The following is an 18,178-nucleotide window of genomic DNA, read 5'->3' on the forward strand; positions in this document are numbered from 1 at the left end:
AGACAGATGCACTTGAATATCAGCCAAAAAGAAATGTTAGCTGTACAGAATTCCCTGACAGCCTTCAAGGACCACATTCTTCCAGGACAATTATTGGTAAAGACGGACAACACCACAGTTATGTGGTACATAAACAAGTAGGGGGGAACCCACTCGTACCCTCTCTGCAGACTAGCTATGGCTCTGTGGAATACAGCCTTGAGCTACCAAGTGCACCTACAAGCTCAATTCCTGCCAGGCAAGCTAAATTCACTGGCAGAAGATCTAAGCAGAAATCTCATGGACCCAGACGAATGGAAACTGGAACCAAAAATTTTCAGCCTCTTGAACAAATGGGGGACCCCAGAGAGAGACCCGTTTGCCTCGCCTCAGAACTACCAATTGGACAAATTTTGCACAAGGACTTCCCACAGTCAAGCTTGGAAAGTGGATGCCCTGTCCTTTTACCTGGGAAAGCTTTTCAGTTTATGCCTTTTCCCCTCTACCTCTCCTCTTGAAGGTTCTGCAAAAGATGAAACAGGACAAACCAAGGACAATGCTGATTGCACCAGGCTGCCATGCCAACACTGATGCCCCCTTTTGTGCAGTATGTCACTGCTGGAACCATGGCACCTGCCTCAGACCCCTTCCCTGCTGTCACAGCAGGTGGGTCAGATTCTGCACCCTCTGCTTCAAACCCTGAACCTTGCAGCCTGGCTAATTCTTTGAGTTCTCCAATAACATCCCTCGGTAAGCAGGTGCTAGATGTCATTCTGGAGGCAAGGAGGCCTAGTACTAGAAAATCCTATGCTGAAAAGTAGAAAAGATACTGTTCCTGGAGCCATACTCGGGGGATGGGCACCGGTACCCAACTTTCCTCATATTCTTCAGTACTTAACAGAAATGCTCCACAAGGGCTTATCCTTCTCGTCTATTAAAATTCGTGCCTCTGCCATTTCAGCACATTATAGTACTGAACCACCCCTTTTCTCTCACCCCCTGCTAAAGCAATTGCTAAGAGGGGCCAAACATGTAAGACCCCCCCCCCCCCAGGAGAGCCTCTACTCCTGCTTGGGACCTTAACTTTGTATTGGAAAAGCTCACTCTCCCTCCTTTTCAGCCAGCTGTAACTGCAAAGTTGAAATTCCTTTCTTGGAAAAAAGCTTCACCTTCTAGCCATCACTTCAGCAGGGAGTGTCTTAATTACAGACCCTCATGGCAGTGGAGCGCTTCATTATCTTCCATGCAGACAGGGTTTCCCTCAGTACCAATCCTTCCTTTATGCCCAAGCTGGTGTCTTAGTGTGGCCCTTAATCAGTCCATTCACTTGCCTACCTTTTTCCCCGAATCCACAAAACAAAGGAGAACGAATACTGCACTCTTTAGACAGATTTATTTGGACAGGACTAAGCCTCTCAGAAAATCTGAACAGCTGCTAGTTTGCTTTGCTGCAAGGGCAGAGGGGGAAGGCCATTTCAAAGCATACCATTTCTAAGTGGATAGCCCATTGCATTCATTTCTGCTATAAGCACCATGGAAACCCTACCCCACAGGGGATAAGATGACATTCCACCAGGGCTGCATCTTATCTCTACAGCCTTTTTCAGAGGTGTCCCTGCCAGGGACATCCTAGAAGCTGCTACCTGGAGCTCTGTACATATCTTCACCAAGCATTAGCATACATATTTTTTCTAAATCCAGAGCTGGTTTTGCCACTGCAATCTTGCAAGGCTTAATAGTTGGCCCTAATGCTCTCTAACTTCCTTCTTCCTTCCTTAGCTTTGGGAATCAACCCAGATGTGATGACTGCAACAGTGAAACACGAAGAACATAATACAGTTGTGTGTACACTTACCATAAATGTAGATGTTAGAGTGTATTCCCTGTTGCAGTCCTGGTTACCCTTCCTCCAGCCCCCTGACTTCTCTTGACTCTACCTTTCCTTCTTGTTTGGTGTATTTAAGCTTTCTGGTGTATTTGCTTTTTGTTGGAGGGGTACCATAACATATAATTGCTTCCCATTGTGGGGGCACATGACATCTAGGGCAAGAAAAACTGATGTAATGGTGTCTGCTGCATGTTTTTATACCCTTGACAACCTGACATCATGGAAGAAGACAGCATCTGACGCAGGAATCCAAGACTCTGGTATTCAGGCCGGCTGAGGGCCACCTGCAGGCAGTTAACCCAAATGTGATGCCTGCAACAGTGAATAACACCCTAACATCTACATTTATGGTAAGTGTACACAACTGTGCTTTTTCTTCCCTGGCCTCTTCTGAAAGGTCATACCCAGCCGGACTTTCCTAGTAAAAGGCAAATTTTTTTCTCAACCATTTTAAGCCATGAAAACTGTTAAATTCAGCCATATGAAGACTAAGTACATTCTACTCTCACAGTAAGTGCTGGAAAAGTTAAGATCCTTGCAGTACATGTAATTTTAGAACTTGTAAAATTAGTAAACATTTAAAATTGTTCCATTGTAGGTTAGGAATATGGTGCAAGCCACATCAGAGACTCTACAGATCTTGGTTGTATGTAGCCATGCCTGTCCTATTGCTATCCTCCTCTTGGATTGCTCTTATGTTTTCTTTTACAGCCAGATATTTTATTTTGGTACAGGAATATAAATGACAACATGAGCAACTTTCTGACACGCGAACTCTCAGAAATAGTGAGCCTGCAGACGTCTCCCTCCAAACAAGGTTCTGGTAAGTATACCTGGTAAAGGTGATGACAGCTGCACTCAGGGCAGTGAATCATTATCTATTTCTTTTTAGACTTAATTATTTTGCTGTTATGTGGCAGGTAGTGTAGTGATTTGAGTCTGAGTCCTAGAAGACCTCTCAACAGTTGCCACAAGTTAACTTACACTAACAGCTTGTTATTAAATGGAGAACAGGAAGGCCTGCAGCAGTGTGCAGTTAAAGGCCTTGTGTTTCCCTGTTTTACACACTGATCATTTGCTTACTTTCAGGCTGGCATACTTGCTCTTGGTGTCATATACCTCTGAGTTCTGTGCCATCCTGTTTTAGAAATCCTAAACTGATTTCATAAAGTGTACCCTTGCCACCTTACCCCTGAAACAACAACCGTCATCCTTTTTACTTAGTCTGATTTACTTTAATATTCTGTTTCCTGTGTGGTATAGGGCTTATTTTATTTTTTATAAGCTTGTTAACCAGGGTAGTGAACTGATCCTAGATGGACCTGTTTCCCACCACTGCCGAGGAATGACAGTATTTACATGTGCATATAAACAGATGCAGTACAGTGTTCAGAATTCTAAAAGTCAAGCACTAAGAAGAGAAATGGAGAGGAGCTGGACCAAGCAAAACTCATGATTGCAAGCTAATGGACATTACCTAGGAGATAGAAACATACATCAAGAATGCATTTTGACTCTAAGGGCAAGAGACTATTTGTTGTCTTAGTGTTCATATGATGTGTTTTTTGTACTGCTTTAAGATCGAGTGAATTATTATTAACCACCTCCTTTGCTCCTCTGAAACAGCAATTTTTAAACCCAAGAAGTCCATAGCCCATGTTTAGAATGATGTCCCAATGGACATTAGACTGATATGTAGCACTCAGTTGTTTAAACATTCACTAAAACACTTTCTCACCCATTCTTGACTCTGTATTTGCATCACACCAGTCTGAAACTAATCTTTTTCTCTTATCATCCTGTCCCTCTCTTCCTCCGTTACTGTTCTTCTCTGCTGTAGTCTTCCTGTCACCCTTCCCATATTGTATACTCTCTGCTATCCCCCTTCATCTCTTGTTGTAATGACCAATCTGTAGAGCTTTCTCAACTCCTGCGCCAACAAGCAAGCTGTCAAATTTTAAATGGTGTGGAAACTGTTAACCAACTAGTTACAGAAAACTGTAAATACTTTGGTATAAATATTGTACTGTTTGTTATGCCACGTTATTTGTAATATGTAGATATTACACTGTCTATTCTGTTATTACACTGGTATTACCAATTGTGTATTACTGTACATGTATCAAATGTCCTGTTTACTGGTGCTTTTCTGTCCTAGCCACTACTAAAAATGGGTTATATGCCCAGTTGGACTTTGTAAATAGATCATATAAAAAAAAATTCACAGGCTATGTCTGAAAGTTTTGCCTGCCATATTTCAGAGGAGTGATGGACTTTTTCTGGTTTAAAAAATGTTGAACTCTGTTATAACTACTTTTTTGAGTTTTAGTTGTAATTACGCATCAGCATTTACAGTATCATGCTAATGTATTAGTATTTCATCACTGGCCACATTTTTTGTTGAAATGGTTTGTGTAGTAAGAATTATTTTTAACAAATCCTATGTTTTACAGTTATTTTAGATTTGTATGCTAATAGTTATTTCATGCTGTTTGTGATAGTTTTGCACAGTTAGGAATTAAGTACTGTAATAAACTTGAAATTGTGGACTTGCAGTAGCAAGGCAGCACTGATGTCCATCTGAAAAGAAATGGACATCCATAAGGAGAAAGAAAGGAAGATGCTGCCATTTTCAAGTCCATTGGAGACTCTCTGGTCAGAAGACACCAGCTCTGTGGAGGCACTCATTTTCACCTCAGGTTCCTGCATTTGTCAAGGCCTCTTATGTTACCCCTCTGAAGTCTATTGTACTTGGGGGGGGGGGGGGCTTAGCACATCGCATCAGGCCTTGTGGTTCTGCTTGGAGTCAGGCTCCCTAATGTCACTTAAGAATGTATTTTTATCAAGCTACTGGAGGGTGGTATCTCTGTGGTTATTCTGAAAGAAGTCCATGTATTAGTTAAAATCCAGAGACAACCCCCTTTGGGATTGCCAAATCCCTGGCTGCTGCCATATATTTATGACATTCGCATCTATAGATAATGTATCCCTTTTACGTACTATGCCTCCAGGAGGGTCTGTCATAGTGATCACCAGGCCCCCTACTAGGATTTAGGCTTGTAAGGCTCAAGGTTTCACAGGTTATTCGTAGGTAGTTACTAGGCTTTGCAGTACAGTAGATCATTAATGATCTAAGCCCACAAAGTGCACTTTGGTCAAGAGACTTGTTTAGGGTCACAGTAAGCCAAAGAAGGCTGTGAAAAATCAAACATTGTACCACAGAAAGCAGCTTGTTTAACAGATCATAGCCTTAATCCTCTGTGCTAGCTGCCAGATGTCCTTCAAGGATGCATCTGCAGTCATCACATATGGGTTGTCCTGCCTCAGGCAGCCCTTCGGTCGGCCGGATTCCAAAGTCTGGGTCCGGCGTCGGCTGATGTCGCCCTTTCCCCAACGTCAGACCGCCTGGGGTATAAAAGCATCAGCTGACGCCATATTCCTCGGTCTTTCTTGCCGCGTGGTGCCCGAAGCAGAAGCAGTTCACAAGTGCCGGTCGGCCAGCTCCTGTAATTCAGCTACCAAAGACTTCAAAAGCCAAGTACCCCGTTGGGGACTCTCTCTTGCCTCAGCCGATGTCAGATAAAGTTAATAATTGCTTAACTTGTGGGAAACAAATACCTCATAAGGATTTCCACTCTTACTGCCTCCCCTGCCTAGGCCCAGACCACGACGTCTCGGCCTGTTCAGCCTGTGCTTCCTTCAACCGGCGCATTCTTGGACATCGGGCGGAGTTTGCAGAGGAACTTTTTGGGGCTAGTTTTTTGTACAATATGCCGTCGGAGACTCCGACTTCACATTTAACAAAGAAACGGAAGGACCAGGTCCGACACACGCGGGCCGCGGTTTCGGCTGAAACCACGGCCAGGCCTACCGCGAGGGTCTCTGCTGAAAACGAGTACTTGGTACTTCCAACCACCGAAACCGCTCAACCGACAACCTCTGCCCCGAAGGCCCCTGCTGAGTCGGTTATTGAATTTCCATCAAACTGGTGTCCTGGAACCTTCCGACACCATTCCTCTAGACAAAACTACACCAGCACGTGGTGCAGCCAGGCCTCCTGCATCCATGTCCATAAAGGCATTCTCTAGGGCTAAAGCTGCTAAACTCTCAAAAGCTTTGCCTCCCAGGGTTATTCCTCAGGGACCCACTACAGGTTCACAGATTCTAAGTTTAGCAGAGGACCTTATTTCCTTAATTAGGGGCTCACAGCCTCATCCGGACAGGGACTCTCAACCACCTCCAGACAAAAGGCCCAGGGTTGAGGCCTCTGATGGCTCTACTCTCTTGGGCTACCAGGAGGAGGCTTTTTCGGCCTAGAGGATTCTGATGCAGAGGAATCTATCCCCTCGGCCTCCCCTCCTGAAGAGCTGTCCTTCGGGGAGACACTTCACACTATGAGAGAGCATTTCCAATGGCAGGGCCTGTAATTCTCTGATTCCAGGAAGAGATTAAGGACTTTCTTGCATTTGCCTCAGCATAGACCTTTGGCTATTCCTCCTGTTTTGAATGTCATTGATGATGTTGTACTCTTGAGTCTAGCACAACCCCTGACTCTCTTCCTCCAGCTCCTGTCAAACACGATAGGTACTACAGGGTCCCGGACTCGCATCTTTTCCTTTACAAGGCCCACTCTGCTGATCCAGAAACTATTTCCCAGGGCCCTAAAGGGGTTGCAGCTGCCACTACTAAAAATCCACTCCCCTCAGAAAGGGAGTACAGAGCTTTAGAGAGATGGGGTAAAAAAGTGTATACTTCTGCTACTCTTTCTATGAGGGCATTAAATTGTCAATTTCATATGATACAGTACCAAGAGTATTTGTTAGATGAATTGCTGTCTTCACCTGAACCCCTAGATCGCAAATCACTTCAGGATCTGGTACATAACTCCCAACAGGTTAGCAACCATTTCTTGCAGTGTGGTTATGATGCATTGGAAGCTTCATGTAGGTCAGCTATGACAGGTGCAGTCATACGTAGGCATGCTTGGCTGAAGGAACAATCTCTGCCAGACCATGTTAAAGCAAAGCTTCTGGATGCTCCACTGGAAAAGCAAAAGTTATTTGGCTCCACTGCTCAGGAGGTCTTAAATTTGAAGAAAAGGCAAAATCTGTACAAACAGTCAAAGATTTTCTCCAAGTCCAACCACCAAGATTCAGCAGAAATTGGCCTTCCAAGAATTGGTCCTTTCCAGACACAGAGAGGTTTCAGAGAGGCAAGAACAGGCGTGCCAGAGGTAGAGGGCAAGCTAGAGGCTCCTACAGAGGACGTCAATGGCAGCCCAACCAGAGAGGTAGTGCAGGACCTACAACTGCTGCACAAGGACAGACTCAATGACTTTACTTTGACACCGCCAACCAGGGCTCAATTGGAAGCACCTTTGGGTGGAAAGCTTTCTTTATTCTCAGAAAATTGGCACAGTATTACAAGGGACAAATGGACACTACAAATAATAGACAAAGGATACAGGTTCCATTTTCACACATTACCAAAAAGAAAAGGCATGCCAGACCTGCCACCGAATCAAAGGGCAGAGGCTTTGAAACAAATCTCCAACTTAATGCAAATGAAAGCTATAGAAAAAGGTTCCTCTCTCAGAACAAGGCCAAGGATTTTATTCCAGACTTTTCCTTGTTCAGATTCTCAGCATTGCCCTTTGGCTTATCTACTGCGCCCAGAGTATTCACGAAATGCCTGACATCAGTAATTGCCCACTGCAGACTTCAGGGGATTCAAATATACCCATATCTGGACGACTGCCTTATACAAGCGGACAGCCAACAAACTTTGGTAAAACACTTGAATTATGCCATCCACCTACTTCAGGCCTTGGGATATACAGTCAACTTTCACAAATCAAGACTTGTTCCATCCCAAAGAATAACTTTTCTGGGTGCGAATCTAGACACAACCACCCAAATGGCTTTCCTCACAGAAGAAAAACAGTCAACTACCGGATTACTTCAAAAATCTGACAAGACAAACTCAGCTGACTGCAAGGAAAATCCTGCAGGCCCTGGGTTGCATGGCTTCTTGCATCCTTCCGATTCCACAAGCAAGGCTGCATATGAGGAAACTACAATGGTACGTAAGGAGTTTATGGACTCAGCACAGTCACAGCTTAGAAACTTTGATACCACTCATTCCATGCCTTCAAAAGGAATTTCTGTGGTGGGCTCAAGCAAGCCAGTCAAACAGGGGTCTGCCCTTCAGCAAACCAATAGCCAGCCAAACCATTACAACGGACGCTTCAGACCACGGATGGGGAGCGCACATGGAGGGCAGATGCATTCAAGGACTATGGTCACAAAAAGAGCTACGCATGCACATAAACCAAAAGTAAATGCTGGCAGTGATACATGCATTCGAAGCCTTCAAACTCTTTCTGCATCAAGGCCACCTGCTAATAAGGACAGACAACACAGTTATGTGGTACATAAGCAAGGAGGCACCCATTCCTACCCTCTTTGCAGACTGGCAATGAATCTACGGGAACTTTCCTTGAAACTCCATATAGAGCTGCAATCCCAGTTTGTGCCAGGAAAAGACAATATACTGGCGGACAGCTTAAGCAGAAATTTCATGGATGCACACGAATGGATGCTGCACCCAGACCTCTTCCTACAGATAACACTATCATGGGGAAAGCCAGACATAGATCTTTTTGCCTCCCCCCACAACCATCAGCTGAAGAAATTCTGCTCAAGGACATACCACCCACAAGCATGGAAAGTGGACGCCCTCTTTCAGCTGGAGAACTCTAACAGTGTATGCATTTCCACCTCTTCCATTAATGACCAAGGTCTTACTGAAGATCAGGACAGAGCAGCCAAAAGTGATCCTGATAGCTCCGGACTGGCCAAGACAGCACTGGTACACACTGTTAAAGAGCATGTCACGCACGAAACCATGGCCTCTTCCTCAATGGCCACTTCTCCTGACACAGCACAATTACAAAACACTGCATTCCAACCTGAAAACCTTGCAACTAACAGCCTGGAAAATACCTTGACTCCTCCTCAGGATAAGCTATCCAAGAGAGTGAAGGATATCATCATGGAAGCTTGCCGGCCTTCCACAAGAAAGGCATATTCAGCAAAATGGAAAAGATTTCACACTTGGAGCACCACAAAGGGTCTAGATGCGACAGTGATGAACATGGCACATATCCTGGAATACTTGGCAGAAATGCTCCACAATGGCCTGTCTTACTCTTCCATTAAAATTCATGCTTCAGCATTTTCAGCAGAGTACAATACTGATCCACCTGTCTTCTCTCATCCTCTCCTAAGACAGTTTCTAAGAGGAATTAAAAACATCAATCCTCCAAGGAAACCACCAGTGCCTACCTGGGACCTTAACTTCGTGTTGGAAAAACTAACACTGCCTCCCTTTGAACCAGCAGCATCTGCAGAACTACAGTTCTGTCTTGGAAGACTGCCTTCCTTCTGGCCATAACCTCAGCAAGAAGAGTATCTGAGTTACAGGCCCTCATGGCAGTACAGCCATTTCTTATTTTTCATCAGGACAGAGTCTCATTGAGAACCAATCCTTCATTTATGCCAAAGGTGGTATCCAGGGTCTCATTAAACCAAGCTATTCACCTGCCTACCTTCTTTCCAAATCCACAAAACAAAGGGGAGAAACTTCTGCACACCCTGGACATACACAGACAGTTGCGCTACTACTTGGACAGAACTAAAAGTTACAGAAAAACTGACCAGCTGTTGGTAGCATATGCTGCTGGTGCACAAGGAAAAGCAATTTCCAAACAGACAATTTCCAAATGGATAGGGAATTGCATTTGTTTTTGTTACTCCTTTCATGGAAAAACTGTGCCAGCTAACATTAGACCTCATTCCACCAGAGCCACAGCTACCTCCACAGCCTTCTTAAGAGGGGTGGCTACCAAGGACATTTTAGAAGCTGCTACATGGAGCTCCGTGCATACATTTTTCAAGCATTACAATTTACCTTTATATTCCAGATCCAGAGCAGGCTTTGCTACGGCAGTCCTGCAGGGCATTTTAGCTACACCATCCTTTACATAGATCCTCCACCCCCAGATTGGCTATGGTATTCTACCCATATGTGATGACTGCAGATGCATCCTTGAAGGACATAGTACAGTTTTGTACCTACCATAAATGTAGATGTCAGATAGGTATGCATCTGCAGTCAGGTTTACCCTCCCTCCTTCCCCTCTGGGGTTATCTATTGTGGTGTATTTGTTATATATATATATATATATATATATATATATATATATATATATATATATATATATATATATATTTGGAATTATTGCGTTTCTCCAAATTTAGCCTTCCTTTGAGGGCACCTGGCATCTGGGGCAAGAAAAACTGAGGAAAATGTCGTCGGCTGACGCTTTTATACCCCAGGCGCTCTGACGTCGGGGAAAGGGCGACATCAGCCGACGCCGGACCCAGACTTTGGAATCCGGCCGACCGAAGGGCTGCCTGAGGCAGGACAACCCGTATGTGATGACTGCAGATGCATACCTATCGGACATCTACATTTATGGTAGGTACAAAACTGTACTTTTCTCTGAAGCCTGCCACTACCTTAGACAACACTCTGTGACATAACACTTCAGATGGCAATCGCTGGAGGCTTTGGACTTCCAAGAGAGATAATGGGACCTTCTGGATCTGACCCTCTAAACCAGTTGGTACTACTTCCATTCTAGGAAGCCCTTTTAGATATTTTTAAAATGGCATCCTTGGAGACTGATTTCCAACCCACTGCTCCCAGGAGACCTGTCAAGATTATAGAGTTCAGGAACCTCACATTTCTGCATAAGAACCCTTTTTGCAGATCTTGCCACTGTTCCCAGAAATTGTCATTGGAGCTAGACCAACTACAGGAAGGAGTACTCTTCCCCGTGACAGTGAAGCAAATCGCTGCAACAGTTTGGAAAAACAATGTTCATCTCAGTAGCTGTAGCCTACAGGATCCTGAAGTGTCGGACCCAAATTCTGAAGCATCAGGAATGGCTGGAATATTTGTGGAGAAGTGCAAAATGAAATGTTGAATGCAGTTCTGACAGCCCAATCTCACACTCCTCTATAATTGGGAAAACATGCCATAAAATGTGGGTATGATGCTGTAGGTCTGCATCCAAGGCTGTGGCTGTAGGGTCAGTCTTCTGAAGATATTCCTGGCTGAGGTCTCTGTCCCTGTGAGGATACAAAGGCTCTGTTCCTCAATGTTTCCCTTGATAGAGTTGCTCTTTTAAAAGCTTTCCTTATGTGCTAAAGAAAGTGGAGGACAGGCAGAAAGCACTGTAGTGTTCCCAAGTCTTTGGGTATCAAGTTGGCTTCTTTAACCCAGTATACTTTGCCAGATCACTTTTCACAGTGCTGGATTAACCCTTGCAGTTACTACATGGGAAGCTTTGCAGGAATAAAGTGAAAATGCCATCATGGTTCTAGAGACCGTGAGCAACTGTTCTGTTGCCTCGTGCTAGTTGGTCTTTAAGGTAGTCCTTAAGGCAGTAGCTTAAGAGTTTTTGGTATGTTGGTGATGGCTACCTCCAGACATAAAAAGTAATGACCTTTCAGGGCTGTTATAGTACATCCCCCTCCTTGGTGACAGTCTAGTTATTAAGAGTCGTACATGTGCTTAGCTGGGAAAGCTGCTGCTGGACTACAGGTTCCTGCAGTTTTTAAAAGGAATGTTCACATACCTTTGAACAGGTGTTGCTTACCTGTCCTGATAGAGCTAGGTATTTCCTTGTGGCATATGCTGCGTGAGGTCAACCCTTTCTAGGGGTTCCTGTTTGCTGGTCCTGTATTAAGAATCCTTAACCAGTGTTCCAAACCAAGACGTCCTTCTACATTTCTCCATTTTGGCACTACTTGTGATTGATACCTGGTACTTCAAGCTGAGGAGATTTTACTCCATTTTAATCTTTCCAGTTCCTTTTCAAGACATATATTTCTGAGGTTGCTTGAGGTTATGGTGTCAGACCCTGTTCTGAATTGTCTTAAAAATCTGTTTAATGGAGAATTTTTTCTTCCACCCAGGAAAGTTATCCAAGGATTCTGTCCTTTGAGTTAATAAAACTGTTCCTTTAGCAGATAGGAAGCTGTGTACTCATGAAGACCTGCTTAGAGAATTTATTTAACCGTTCCTTCCTGCCTTGCAATCTGTGTGAAGGAAGTTTTTTGGGGATCTGTTAAGTGATGAGGTGGAGGGAGAAATGAAGTATTGTATCGTGGTAGTGAGAGAGCAGAGACGTGACTACAGTTATACTTCCTCCTTCCCCTGATACTCCAAATAGTGTGCCTGATTCCTGAATTAGCAAAGACTGAATTTTACAAGCCAGTTATGGTATGGTGGCTTTCATTTATTAAACAAGTACATTTAATCATTTGTATAAAAATGTGGACATTGATTTTGTTGTGGATCACAAGGCTATAAGGGCAAGAGTGCTAATGTGTACATTACACAATACTTTGTCATACTTAACTAGTATCCGCTGTGGTGCAGCGGTAGCGTTGTTGCCTCACAGCAAGAGGTTCTCCCGTTCGATTCTCGGCTGGAGTACGGGGAGCGCCTTCTGTGTGGAGTCTGCATGTCCTCCCCGCGGTTGGATGGGCATTCAAAAGACATGCGTAAATGGACGTGCCTCGAAGGTTGGACGTCGAGCTGGCACCTCGGTGTTAGTCAAAATCTACCGCCAATCCTTAGCGGACCAGAGTTCCTCTGTGGCGACCCCTAACCGGGAAAAGCCGAAAGGCAAACAACAACTAAACTCTGAGTAATGTATGTTTTTCTAGCTGGGGGAGTGGAAAATGCTCCATGTACCAGTGCTAAAAGCTTTTTGTACTCCCAGCTAGGTGCAATGATTATCGGCTTGACAGAGTAGATCCTCCATTTTAATGTTAACACATTGGTCACAAGAGGAGGTGCGATAGTTTTCCCCTAAAGAACAAGGCTTTGTAGATGTCTTTAGGTAGAATATGTCTGCTGCTGGCATACTTAGTGGTGTTTTTTCCATTGACGTAATGGGTCTTGAAAAAAATTTCCACCAAATTTGGATCAGATTAAGAACTGTGTACTCCAAATACAGTACATGATTAGCAAAAATTCATATCGGAAAAGCTCCCAAATTGGGGTGCATATCATTTTGTGATGTTGAATGGAATAAACTATCACTTTTTTGGACTGGTATGGGCTGATCTTCCATCTACTGTCCTTGGTACGGGGATACTAGCTCCAGTCTATGGACATCCAAAACTCTCAAAGCCAAGCCAGGTCTGTGGCTGTGACTGCAATAGGTGAGGAATTTGTTATTTGAACATGCAATGTTAATGAGTATACTCACACAACTTCAATTTACGAAGCATTATTTTTTTTAATTTTTACATTTTATTTTAGTAAGTACGGATAGCGAATCCATTCTTAAGGTACATTTTACCCAAGTTATTTCCATATCCACATCATTTGTTAATGCCTCAGAATTTTTTTTTTGTTGGTTCAATGACTGGCATACACTGGGGACAAAAAACAAACAGCTCTCTCCCTGTCTGGCCTATTACTACTCCCAGTCTACCCTCGCCCCGGAAATGGAAGAGGCCATAATTTAGATGGTCATAATGGTAATTTGAGTTTTTTGCATGCCTATCTCCCTCTTAGTGATAGAAGAGGCATGCAATGGGTTGACAGCAATGAATTCTCTCCAGTTCTTCAAGACATGTTCCCTCTCAAGCATCCCAGCCTTCCCATCTCCCCCTTAGCAAGATTGGTGGTATTCTCAGTCTCTATTGGAGAAATTACGCTACTCTATGTACTCTTGTATGTAAATGCCCTTTCTCACTCTGTTGGTGAGGCAGGTTGGCCATGCCCTTTTACTCCCCCCTCCCTGTCTGGCTGCTCTAGTACCAGGGGTGGAGTTTGAATTGTGGCCACCTGGGTCACTTTTTAGTTTTCATCCCTCTGAGTGTCGGACATTTTTGCTGCTTCTGCATAGTCCTCCATGAATAGCTTTGCAAATTTCTAAGGGTTTATATAGTTTGTACGTCCATGTTTTCCAACAGGGACATTGTATTTAAGTTTACAGTCATGTAAGCTGGGACCTTCTCCCAACAGTATCCTGCATATGAACCTTTTGCTATTAGTTATGAATGTTAGATACTTAACATCCCACTGAAAATTTGATGTCTGCTTGCAGGTTCAAATCCTTTTTCCTTCCACTTGCCTCGTGTTATATCTTGAAATTATCTTCATGCTCCTGAACTTAGACTCTGGCAAAGGGAACATTGCACTGGGTAATGGGGGTGAAGCTGGCAGCCCACGAAAGTTTTGCATGCCAGACAGACCTGATGCTGGGCAGTAATATCATGCAGATGACCCTCGTCTCTCAGGCTTTGTGGTACTCGTTGCATTGCCTGCTCTTCCTGTAATCATAATGTCTGGAAATTTTGCAGCAGAACCCTGCCATCCAGCCCAACTTATAGCTTTTCACCCCCTTCCCTCCATGTTGGGTGGATGCCCTGCCACCGGAGACAATACAGTTGTATCAGATCTGCTAGTATCCTCTTCATTTTTATTGCCACAGTATGAGAGTTTGTATGTTAATACAAGTTACTAAGTGTCTTCATTCTGCCAGTTCAGCTGGACTTTTAATGTACAGATACAAGACCCCATTATGGGAAAAAATCTTATGTTTTGTCTGCATATTTTATAGCTTAAGGAGATTTCATCATTCAGAGCTATAGATGTCAGTATCTAAAATCAGATGTTCTTCATGTTTCACTGTTGTAGTCATTACATTTGGGTAATCTGCTGGCAGGTTGCCCTCTGTTGGCCTGAATAACAAAGTCTTGGGTCCTGCGTCAGTTGCGGTCTCCTCTTCCATGACGTCAGGGGTATAAAACATGCAGCAAACGCCATTTTAATCCGTCTTGCCGCGTGGTAGTAGAAGCAGTTCGCAAGTGCCAGTTGGCCGACTCCTGAAATTTTCATTTTCGAGTTTCAGAACCAAAGTCTTCAAACTAAAGCCAAGTACCCCATTGGGAAAACTTTTTTTTGCTCCTTACCGATGTCCGTAAAAGTTAATTGCATTACTTGTGGGAAGCAAATACCTCATAAGGATTTTCATTTGTACTGTATTCCTTGCCTAGGCCCTGATCACAACGTGCCTTGCTGTCAGTTTTGTGCTAAATTTAACCAACACACTAAGTGTCTGTATATTTTTGATCAAGATTTAACTATCCTGAAATGTCGTCTATTAGCAATCAGACTGCTGGAGTTCACAAAAAACGCAAGGAAAACTAGACAGACTGTCTAGGTCCAAAACCGATGACAAAGCTTCTAATCCAGTCGCCGGTTCATCGGTACTCAGGTGCTTTCGCAGCCCCTGATGCCTGCTACTTTTGAGTCACAGGCCTCTGAGACCCATTCGCAGTCCAGTATGCAGTGATATTCTGCAAGTATTGAACCCACGGATGTTTCTCCCTTGGATGGGTCCAGAGCTGGTGAGCAGGCACCGGCTTCTGTGGGTGTTTTCAGGCCTCAACATTTGCGTATTAAACCATCAAAAACAAGGCCAAAATTAACTTCTGTGTCTAAAAAACCGACACATGAGCCACGTCCTCAGGCCCCTATGCCTAAAAAACAAAATATCAAAATGGCTGAGGATTTAATTACCTTGATCAGGGGTTCCCAATCCCCCCCCCCCCCACCCTGCTAAGAGGCCTAAGCAAGGCACTGATTATGAATCTTTAGATCAGGTTTCCATTTCTTCTGATCAGGAATTTTCTATTCCACCTTATGAGGACTCTGATGCAGAGGAATCCATCCCTTCTCGTTCCCCTCCTGAGGATTACTCTTTTGGAGAGACTTTGCATACTTTAAGGGAATATTTTCACTGGGAGAGTCAGGACTTCTCAGAATCTAAAAAGAGGCTTAGGGATTTTCTTCTTCTTCCTCAGCATAGGCCTTTGGCAATACCTCCTGTATTAGACATTGTTGATGCTGTGTTTTCGGAGTCGAGCATGGCTACTGATTCCCTGCCTCTGGCTCCTACTAAGCCAGACAGGTATTACAGGGTTCCTGACTCCTACAAATTTCTTTTCGAAAATCCTGCTGCTGATCCTGAAACTATTTCTCAGGGTCCCAAACGTGTTAAGGCTTCTACAGCCAAAAATCGTACCCCTTCTGATAGAGATTCCAGGGTGCTGGATAGATGGGGAAAGAAGGCTTATACGTTAAACTGCCAGATTCATATGCTTAAATATTAACAGCATGTTATGGGCTTACTGAAACAGAAAATGTTTATTTCTGATTGTGTGGAAAATAGTTACAGGATTTATTGCATTCAGCAGAACAGGTTGGAAAGCATACTTTGCAATGTGGTTTTGATTCCTTGGAGGCCTTAGGCATGCCTGGCTCAAGGTGCAAAATCTGCCTGATCATGTTAAAGCTAAATTGTTGGATGCCCCTTTACAGCAGGACAGTCTGGTAAGGCAGAAGAGGATTCAAAGAAAATGGAAGACAAAGCTAAATCTATGCAAACTGTAAAAGATTTCTTGCAAGTGCAGCCACCCAGGTTCAGTAGACACTGGCCTACTAAGAACTGGTCCTTTCCTGTGTCCAACAGAGCCGCTCAGGGCAAACCCATACGCTCCAAAGGCTCCAGATTTCAATCTCAAGTATCGTACAGGTCAAAGCAATGGGGTGCCTCCACCTCCAAATCAGGAGGTAACAAAGCACAACCCTACAGTAAGCAGTCTCAATGACTTTCCCCTGCCATCTCCAAGCACTTAAGCTTTTGGCAGCCCCCTTGGGGGGAAAACTAGCACTTCATGCTCAAAATTGGCATTTAATTACCCAGGACAAGTGGGTATTAAACATAGTATCCCAGGGGTACAGATTTCATTTCCACACATTGCCAATTCCAAACGGATGGCCAGATCTGCCACCAAACCAGTGGGCAGAGGCGCAGAAACAAGTCATGTCCCTCATGGATATGGGGGCTATTCAACTAGTTCCAGAAAAGGAAAAAGGACAAGGATTTTATTCAAGACTTTTATTCAAGAAAAGACAAAACATGGCGTCCAATTCTGGACTTATCAATTCTAAATACATTCCTGGACATTCCAAAATTCAAAATGCTGACTTTACAACAGCTACTGCCTATGCTAGGCAAGAATGCCTGGTTGGTAACTCTAGACTTGAGGCATACCTGCATATCCCAGTAAGGGAATCTTGCAGAAGATGCATCTGCTTCAAAGCAGGCTTTTTGCATTACCAATTCTCTGCACTGCCCTTTGGCTTATCTACTGCGCCCAGGGTCTTTACAAAGTGCCTGGCACCAGTAATTGCATTTTGCAGACAAAGAAACATTCAAATGTATCCATATCTGGACGATTCTCATTCAGGCAGAGGACAAGGACACTCTTCCTCAACATCTGGCGTTTGTAAAAAGGCTCCTAGCATGCCTAGGGTACACCATAGACAAAAAGAAATCGCAGCTGGTACCCTCTCAAATAATTACATTCCTGGGTGTAAGCTTGAATACAACTGCCCAGATGGCTTGCTTCATGCCAGACAAATTCAATTGACAACATACTTCAAACAAGTGGCAACCAAAACCCAGCTATCTGCAAGACGAATTCTGCAGGCTTTGGGGTTCATGGCATCCTGCATTCTACTAATTCCATATGCGAGACTGCATATGAGGAAACTTCAATGGTACCTAAAAAGCTTATGGAGTCAGCATTATCACAGCCTTGCAACAATAATTCCTTTCATTCCCTGCCTGCAACAGGAGAGTCTTTGGTGGGCAGAGTCATGTCACCAAACAAGGGACTGTCATTTGTTCTACCCCCTGCCACCCAAACCCTAACTACAGACTCATCAGACAATGCTTGGGAGGCCCATCTGGCAGGGAGATGCATTCAGGGCAAATGGAGCCCAAACCAAATACATCTGCATATCAACCAGAAAGAAATGCTAGCTGTACAGAATGATCTGACAGCCTTCAAGGACTTCATCCAGGGCAACTACTGATAAAGACTGACAATACTACAGTTATGTGGACATAAACAAGCAGGGGTGTACACACTCCTATCCCCTTTGCAGACTAGCCATGGCCTTGTGGAACAAAGCCTTGACTTAACAAATACATCTTCAAGCTCCATTCCTGCCAGGAAAGCAAAATACTCTGGCAGACCTAAGCAGAAATCTTATGGACCCGCACAAATGGAAATTGGATCCACAAATCTTCAGCATGTTAACACGAGTGGGGAAACCCAGACACAGTTTTGGTGGAGAGGCAAATAG

The 18,178-nt window shown here is 44.0% G+C and overlaps 1 protein-coding gene across 3 annotated transcripts in view; it reads left to right on the forward strand.

The window, feature by feature from the left end:
* The window catches only part of TINF2 (TERF1 interacting nuclear factor 2), a 767,662-nt gene that overhangs the window by 434,560 nt on the left and 314,924 nt on the right, over positions 1-18,178 (forward strand). For all 3 annotated transcript variants that reach the window (XM_044058404.1, XM_044058402.1, XM_044058403.1), the window contains one exon: positions 2,602-2,690. In XM_044058404.1, the coding sequence (XP_043914339.1) occupies positions 2,602-2,690 (89 nt within the window). The remainder of the gene's footprint in view (positions 1-2,601; positions 2,691-18,178) is intronic.

Source organism: Protopterus annectens, chromosome 16.part0, assembly GCF_019279795.1.
Source record: "Protopterus annectens isolate FY-2018-M chromosome 16.part0, PAN1.0, whole genome shotgun sequence".
NCBI lineage: Eukaryota > Metazoa > Chordata > Ceratodontiformes > Protopteridae > Protopterus > Protopterus annectens.